Raw genomic sequence first — 9,413 nt, forward strand, 5'->3', positions numbered from 1 at the left:
GATTTCTTGATTTCTATTCTAAGATCAACATAACATTAAAATATACAGAATGATTTAATTCAGTGGTTTTCTTCTACTATCCAATAGTCTACACAACTCTTGTTCCTTTCTCATTACCATTGAAAAACTGATTGGGCATTGTTTAATCTATCTCTAGGGGTCTATATTACCCCTTTCTCTTCATTAAGCATATCTTTTAAAGTACAATTAGATTTTTCTATAACTGCTTGTCCTGTAGGATTGTGTAGTATACCTGTCATAAGCTTTATGTTCTAGTATATAAAAATTTGCTTTCATTTTACTGGAGAGATATTCTGGAACATTGTCAAGTCTTTTTTTTTAATTTATTTTATTTATGAGTATGCTGTGGCTGTCTTCAGACACACCAGAAGAGGGCATCCAATCTCATTACTGATGGTTGTGAGCCACCATGTGGTTGCTGGGATTTGAACTCAGGACCTCTGGAAGTACAGTCAGTGCTCTTAACTGCTGAGCCATCTCTCCAGCCCCCAAACATTGTCAGTCTTAATTTATACAGTTATGCCCATAATAGCCATAACGTTTAATAAATATGTAATTACAGAATCAGCCTTTTCAGAACTTAAAGCAGTAAATTGAGAAAATGTTCTATGGTATGGTACACATACTTTCCAAACTCTGCAAAATGAAACACATCAATTTTCCAAATGTTATTTCTCTGTGTACCTTTTGGTTTACTTCCTGCAGGTAATAGAGTTTGGTTATACAAGGAATAAGTAGTATATTTCCTTGGCTTGTTGCCAAGTGATAGAAAATATTTCTTCAAATCTTTAGTGTTAATATGTTGTTTCTTATGACACTCTAAGGCTTCTAACACATTTCCCATTAATAGCTGATCAATTTCATCATTCCATTGTGCTAGAGGGCCTGGGAGACCTGTGTGTGACCTGACATGTATTATATACAATGAATGCTTTCTGTTTCTGATTACTTGTTGTAGTTGAATAAGTAGCAATGTTAATACTGAATCATCCAGAATAAGTTCAACAGTTCCAATATATAAAACAATTCTTTTTACATACTGAGAGTCAGAAATCATATTAAGAGATTCAAGAAAATCTAATACTATCGTAAGAATGACAGACAGCTTGAATATTTGAACTGAATCATAAGGGCTCTGAGCCAGTTTATTTATTTTTCTTGACTTATAACCTGTTCTTCTTTATTTATTTGTATCATTGTAGAATCTAGGGGCTCCAGAAATTTATATACTTTTTACTATACAAAGGAAGATCCAATTAGTTGTTTTTATAGACTGAAGTCTCTTGCTTTTGGGGTATTTGTTGTTAATCTTTCCCCTTCTCCCCCAAAAAAATTACTGCAAGCTCTTTGCCAATGTTCATTTTTTGCCCATAATGAGACAATTTCAGCATTAGTAAAAGGTAACACTATTTCTGTTGGGCTTATTCCTGCTAATTGACGAAGTCTCACTTTCTTTTCAGAATCAATTAAAAAAACCTTTCTACATAGATTTTTAAGTTTTTGTGCTAAAAATACCTATTGTTTTATCTTTGCGCTGCATAAGAATTCCTGTGAGAAAATAACTAGGGGGGAAAAGTACCATCCACCTTTGGATCCAAACAAACCACATGTGTGTTCTGTATTCTCTTGTCTACTACAGTCAATTTTTTCTCAGCCTCAGCTGATAATTTCTTGAACTATTTAAGCCCTTATCACCCTGTAAGATTTGAATAAATTACTTTGCTTTTGAGTAGTTAATCCAGTTGTAGACCATAGCCAGTTAATGTAAACCAGCAATTTTTGAAAATCATTAAGAGTTTGTAATTGATCTTTCCTGATTTGTAATTTCTGTTAGTGAATTTTCTGTAAACCTAGATAATTGTTAGAATCTCCGTGTTATATGTTTTCAGGAGTAAATTTTAATTTCCAAATATTTTTCCTAAAGTATATCTGCATCTGAATCAACCAGTAAGATATCATCCATATGATGGTAAATTTTAGATTGAAGAAATTGTTTACGAATTATTTGTAAAGGCTGTTGAACAAAATATTGGCACACAGTAGAACTGCTTAACATTCCTTGTTGTAAGACTTTCCAATTACGTCTCTTTATTGGATAAGTATTAGTACTGAGAAAGCGAATCGTTCTCTATCATGCTCATGGGAAGGGATTGTGAAAAGGCATTCTTTTAAATCAATTATTAGCATAGGCTATGACTTAGGTAATAAAGAAGGCAATGAGATTCCAGGCTATAAAGAGCCCCTTGGCTGAATCATCTCATTTATGACCTTAAATCTGTTAACATCCTCCTATTTATTTATTTATTTATTTATTTATTTATTTATTTATTTCCTGGGCAAAGTGGCTTTATTACGTGGCAGGGTCACAACAGGACTTAGGAATTAGCATTAGGGCCCTTCTTCTTGCCAAAGGTGGGCACAACATTGACAAAGCGTCGGTTGTACTGCATTCGCCTCTTGGCCCGGCCTGTCTTCTTCTTCTTCTTTTCCTGTTTGGCCACCTTGGGAGTCTGACCCCTCACTTTTCCAGCACGAGCCAGGGAACCATGGACTTTACCTCCCAGCATGCGGCCTGCTACTTCCAGAGTGGTCAGGGCCTCTACACCACACTGGCCTAGAGTGGCTTCATCCTCCAGCGGCGAACCTGCCAGAAGCACGACTTGATCTTCGGGGGCAATGCCTTCCAGTGAGGCCACATGAGCTTTGATCTGGGCGACCGTCTCCTGGCCGGTCACTTCGAGGGTGTGTAGTTTCTGGGCGCGGACAAAGAGCTGCATGTTGGCTACTAACCCGCGGACACCGCTGCTGCTACCGCGAAGATGGAGTCAAGAAAGAGCTTATTTATTTATTTTTAATAACAAACACAGGTTTGTTTGTTTGTTTGTTTGTTTAATAAAGCCAATCAGGCTAGAGAGATGGCTCAGTGGTTAAGAGCACTGACTGATCTTTCAGAGGTCATGAGTTCAATTCCCAGCAAAAACATGGTGGCTTATAACCATCTGTATTGGAATTCGATGCCCTCTTGTGGTGTGTCTGAAGACAGTGACAGTGTACTCTCAATTTGGAAAAAAAAAAAAGGAAGGAAAACCAATCTTAGTTTATTCAGTTATTATTACATGCCCTACCAGGAGATGATAGGCACCCACAAAGTTATGAAGAAGTTAAAAGACATATTAGTTTTTAGGAGATTTAAGGAAGTGGTATGCATTCACATTATGTAAAGCAGATATTAAATTCATGGGCAACTCAGAACAGAATTATCCCCCAAGACTGGAAAGATTTGGCAAAAGCAATATTGGAAGCTGGCCCTCAGTTACAATTGCAAACACGGTGTAAAGAGGGAAGTAGAGCCATAAAACAACAAAATAGGGCTAGAGATATTAATATTTTCCAGGATCAGTTGCTACAAGAAGGTCAATATGCTGAGTTACAAAGGTAGGCTAAATTTGATCATCACACCTTGGCCCTATGTCATTTAGCAACATTAAGTGCTTGGGACAAGGTTGAAGAATCAGAAAAAGAGGTCTGTGTCACTTTCTAAAATTTTACAATGTCCAAAAGAAGCCTTCACTCATTTTTTCAAAGATTGACTTCAGCTGTAAATAGCATAGTATCAGATTCAGAAGTCAGACAAATATTAATCAAGTCTTTGGCTTTTGAAAATGCTGACTCAGAATGTAAAATGGTAAGTAGATCTTTAAAGGTACCAATATATGAACGAGTTAGAAATACAGCTGATATTCTGTCTTATATTTATGATGCTACTCTCACAGGAGAAGAAATTTCTTAAAGTTTTAAGAAAAATCAAAATGTCAGATGATTTAATTGTGGTAAGCAAGGTCATCTGAAAAGGGATTGTAGGCAAAGCATTCCTGGAAGTGAATTTATTTTTCTGGAGATAACCAAAAAAGAAGACCCTAGCATTCTGGAGTATACAGAAAGTGTGGCAAAGGCCAGCATTGGACAAAAATGTAGATCAACAAGAAACAGGCAAGGTAATCCTTTCCCATCAGGAAATGCCCTAAGAGGCCTCCCACAGGCCCAGATATCAATTTGTATTCAATCATCCCCTATTCAGCATAAGAAACTCAGCCATAGACCAATTAAAATATTTAAGGCCTGTTGTTAAGAACAACATTTCTCTGAATGTAATCAAGGACAAAACAGCTTCAGTAGAAAAAAAGTATCAAGAGAGATGTGACAAGAATGTTGAAAACTGCTATAAATGAGCAGAGGCCAAAGCTGCAAATACAAATAAACAACATTGAAATTGAAGGTTTAGTAGACATAGGAGCACATGTAACCATAATTTTACCAAAATCTTGTCGTCTAGATTAGCCTTTATAGGAGGTAAATATCCAGCTTCTAGGGATTGGAGCTTTACCTCATGTGAAACAAAGTTTAAGGTGAATCAAGTGTATAGGACCAGGAAGAGAAATAGGGAAATTAAATTCACATGTGGCTAATATAGCCATAAATTAATGAGGATGTGATTTGTTATAGCAATGGAAAACAGATGAAGATTTCTCTAATCTCAGAAACAAACCATAAAATAAAGAATGCTTCTGAGAAAAATTTAAAAGGTATTATCAAGAATAGTCAAAGACTATCAAAGTTGTCCATAAGCAGGACATGAAACATGTTGGCAGTTCAAAGGTACCAACTGTCCTACCTTTAAGATAGTTAAATGGCCTATGACAAAAGAAAAATTCCTCTGTCTGTGACTAAGTATTTTTCTTAGTTTCATTTATAAATCTTTCTAAGGCTTATATCCTAGAAATACACTTTTCATATTTGACACAAAAACTCCACTATGGCTATTAATGATAAAATATGAATTACCAGACTAATAGTAAATATAACCAGTATCATGTCAATCTCAGGGCATTTATCTTTTCATTTTCTGCTCCTATTTTTCAAGGCATCTAAAGTAGCACCATACAGTGTTCTAACACCTTATTTTATACTATTTTCCATCCTTAAGTCCTTGGGTGACTTACCAAATCTAATAGTTTCTCAGTTTGTTTGCAGCTGGCATAATTTCTCTGACCACATGGTTGTGCCACACATTGGAGCTCCAAATGCTGATTTTTAACAAAATCTCAACAGTTTGCTTTCACCAATGAAGATTCAAGAGCCAGATGTTGGGATGAAAGCTAGCTCAGAGAGGCAGAAAAAGTACCCAGCTACTGTCCTCTTCAACTGATCTCACAAAAAGAATCTCTCCCCCATGTCAATTCAAAAACAAAAAAAACAAAACAACAACAAAAACCTGACTTCCTCTTACTCTCTACATTTTTTTTCTATGTTCACTCCCTGTCAATTGGATGCTTGCTCAGCCTCTTGATCTGTGGTTGACTTTATTTAATCCTATTTACAATAAGCAGAAAGCTCTTGGATTAAAACCTGTGGCTGAGTCCTACCACAACCAGTTTTTCGAGTAAAAAATACAATCTTAGGGTTCATGGTATGATAAAATATTCTTAAACAAACTGGATTCTTTTCCTATGTCATATACAATATCAGCTCTGTATCAGTTAAAACTTAAAACCTAAGTCATGGAACTGTAAAAACCTAGAGTAAAATGGGATATCTCTGATATTAACATGGATCTTGACACATAGTTGTTTGAATGCAATGCCCAGCAACATTCCCCCTAGCTGATACAGACACACACACACACACACACACACACACACACACACACACACACAGAAAGAGAGAGAGAGAGAGAGAGAGAGAGAGAGAGAGAGCGCTCAATCTTGGTTGTGATGATCATTATACTATGCATATAAAGACGTGTACACCTTAAATATAATTTCACTTTCAAACAAAAAAGAAATAAAGAAAACACTGGTCATATGCAAACTTAAGTAGGATATTTTCCATTGTCTATTGGTAGAAACTTAAAAAAAAAGCAGGATAATGAGTTCTATTTTAAAAGGATTTCTTAAACATTGTTGCAATCATGTCTAGCTTGAGATGTATCCAATCAGGGATGGTTACAATTATTATAATGTTCTATTTATATTAATGTTTAAGTTGTGTAGTATAAATGGATGTGTATATGTTTATAACATTACATGATTGTATATGATTAAATGACCCACTTATTCAGCCTGCTAGACACATTATCAGCTTGTATTCAAAACCACATTCAGAAAATGTTTACCCAGCCCTCAGGAGTGGGCAAGCCAAAAATGTTAGGCAACAGTGTTTGTCTCCAAAATATCCCAGCTATTTTCTAGATGCAATTTTGGTACAAAGAAATTGTATGATCAAGCAATAATGGTGTCTCTTTATCTACTATCTTCTTCCTTGTATACTAAGCCTATCTGTAACTAGTCTGAGAGTCTAAAAGTAGTGCAAATACAATCTGAACAATTAGATTACATACCACTGAATATTATGCAAAACCAATGAATGTTACTTTAATTATGAATACTCACATGAATAAGGTTCACACAACCAAGAAAGGTACACCAAAGGTTACAGGTTGAATCTGAAATGCCCTGCACAGATTCATGTTGTGAAAGTAGGGTCCCCACTTTGTCATTGTTATTTGGGTATGGTGTGAAATCTTTGGGAGATGAGATCTAACTCAAGTAGCAAGAAGTATATCCTGAGGCTAGGGCTTTGTCAGATTTTCTGTCCAGCCCTAGGTTGCAGCATACGCTCTGCTTTCTGGTCCACTATGATGTTAACAGTCACAAAATACTGCTTCAGAGACCATTCCACCGTGATGTAATAAAACTATGTTCTTAAATTAATAAAATATAATAAAATAAAAAATGACTCTTCCCTTGAGTTCTTTACAAATTCAGTGTTCACAGCAACATGAAAGTAATCCATGTTAAAAAAAAAAAGAAGAAAAAGAAGAAAAGGCTGCCTGCATGAATTATAGGCTCTAAAACAAAGATCATTAGCTGAAGAGACTTATTGAGCCCATAACTCATAATTCATTGAAGGACAAACAATGTTATCTAAGTTTACAGTCTTTTATTATTGGGTTTATTACTGAATAATGAAAGGCCAGTGACAATTACAGGGATAGCACTTGTATCCATCATTAGAAGAACAAAGATGTGTATTGCAGAGGAAAATTATTGTAGAAACTAACCTGTTTTAGCAGAATGTTCAGTAAACCAATGGGACCAAAATCTGGGAGAAAAAGGATAGCATCCTTCTTTCAAAAGGCTCTGGGTCCAAACAAACAGTTTAGCTTTATACAGTTGTGGCAACAGCATTATGATGGGTTAAGTGATATATAGATCAAAATTAATCCAATTATAATCAGGTAGAGTACATTCAGGCAGAATTTTCATGAGCCTGTCTTCTATTGTTCTTTAAAATATTAGATATTTTAAAAATGGAAATAAATGAGTGATAATGTAATAGAAGATTGAAAAGAAATATAAAAATGAGGTACTAAGATGCCAGCCCTGTTGTTATTATTTGGAAAGTGTGAATTCAGAACCCCCATTCTTCATTTTCCCATGCAACAGTATATGTAGCACAGTTCTAGTCTCTATTGATTGATTTTATGCACCGAACCCGTGAAGATGTATGTAAGTGCAGTATATAACAATGTCAGTGCAATTTTCTTCTGTCAATTGTACCATAAAGTTCAAAAGGTATTGCTTCAACGCATTCTATTTAAAGGGGTGTTTTGTTGTTGTTTCATTGTTTTTGTTTTTCTTTGGTTGTTGCTTATAGTCTGAAGCAAACAGATGCTCTGCTAAGCATTTTGCACCATTTGATTTAATCTTAAGCAAACATAAGAGGTTTTGATAAGAAAAAAATTCTTTAAAAGTCTATGCCATGAAGAAAATATAAATACCACACTGTTTAGCAGGAAGTTGGTATAGATATGTCTGGTTCCACACCCATGCTCTTAATTATCATACTAGACAAACTCCTGATTCAATGCAAGAAACATCTCATTGCAGGTTTGCTCTGGAACAGCATTAAAGCAAGGGCTTACTCCTAAACAAATTTACTCAACCCTCACAGGTGTTATTGTACACAGTTTATAGATACAGGAGTAGTTTTCTTAGACCACTTCTCCAAAGTCAACCAGTTGGTGTGACAGGATTTGAACCCTAGACTGTGGGAATTTAAAGCATTTCCACTACACCAGTAAGGTGCTTCTTTAAGGGAAAATCTAGAGCATTTGAGGCTGACATTAGTTCATTTGGGGGTAGGGAATTTAGAATCGTGTGAGGAGACCTGAAAATCAGAACTGATAATTGCCACTGTACAATCTTGCTTTCTTTGCTTTTTATTGATATATAATCTATCTCTGTCTCTGTCTCTCTGTGTGTGTGTGTGTGTGTATCTGTGTCTGTGTGTATGTGTGTTTATTAGCTTTCTCTGTTTATCAGAATCTTATGATTTGTCCTGTAAATACAGGAAGGGAAATAATGTTCTTGACATCAAAGTACCAGTTGTATGGGAAAAGGCAGCTTCAGTTTGGTTTTTTTTTTTCATCTTAAATAGACTTTGGAACCTAACACAAATTAAGTGAAATACAATTACTTTCTATGGTATTAACATTGTAAAGCATAAAGCCTTCTGTTTCAGCTTCCTTGATGTCTGTATGACAGTTCCACTTCACATCATTCAGGTTCAGTAAACTTGTGTTTAGAGAAGGATTAGTTAGTCAATCAGCTTTTTCTTCAACAGGAACAGGGGCGTAATTGAGCAGAGGAAGGAATGAACCAGCTGCTGCTCGGCTGAACCTGCCCACCTATTCACTTGTAACAGTTGCACTGCTGATGAATTAGGTTAGAGAAATTCCCATCAGCTAATTAGCATCCTTTGCTATAGCAAAGCATTCTACATGCATACATGTGGGGTCAGGACTAGTCTAGTGGAAATTAGAAAGAGGTATGGTGCATCCATAGCTTCACTTATTTCTGCTTGTTCTCCTGGAGAAACTAGCAGAGAAGTAGCCAGCAAATACACTAGTCAGTAGTGAGAAGAGAAGCTGAGGAAACGCCCTGGTCTTCACATTGCAGACGCTATTAGACAGTTCTGGCTTCCAGGTAAGTGCACTCGTGTTAGGAAGAAGACAGCTACAGTTGAGCTGGGAGGGCATCTAGGAGTCAGCCCAAAGCCAGTTCCTGTTTGTACTACCCAACAAGTTAATCGTAACCTCAATTTTCAGAGATTACAAAATATCTTAACTGACAACCATATGATCAATCATAGAGTCTTCAGGAATCTCAAAAGGAGTTAGACATGAGGTACTCAAGAACAATTACATCTGTGTCTTGGGAGCTACGTCTCTAGATGAATAGGGTACCCATCATCGTTAAATGTCCTTGAAGCTGCAGGCATGTAGTTCCCCCCGTGTATCAAAGCCCAGGTGTCAGAGCATTTTCCCTTAC

At 36.1% G+C, this 9,413-nt stretch overlaps 1 protein-coding gene across 1 annotated transcript; it reads right to left on the reverse strand.

The window, feature by feature from the left end:
* Positions 1–2,349: 2,349 nt before the first annotated feature.
* On the reverse strand, positions 2,350–2,851 carry LOC114617456 (ubiquitin-like protein FUBI). Its single transcript, XM_028763072.1, has one exon. It carries the CDS (start codon positions 2,796–2,798, stop codon positions 2,397–2,399), a length of 402 nt encoding a protein of 133 aa, XP_028618905.1. The 5' UTR covers positions 2,799–2,851; the 3' UTR covers positions 2,350–2,396.
* Positions 2,852–9,413: the final 6,562 nt, after the last annotated feature.

This window comes from Grammomys surdaster, unplaced genomic scaffold (genome assembly GCF_004785775.1).
Source record: "Grammomys surdaster isolate TR1022 unplaced genomic scaffold, NIH_TR_1.0 136, whole genome shotgun sequence".
Classification (NCBI taxonomy): Eukaryota; Metazoa; Chordata; class Mammalia; order Rodentia; family Muridae; genus Grammomys; species Grammomys surdaster.

Excerpts from the sequence above, each read along its gene's own strand:
- LOC114617456 (XM_028763072.1), bottom strand. The coding sequence starts at position 2,798 with ATGCAGCTCTTTGTCCGCGCCCAGAAACTACACACCCTCGAAGTGACC.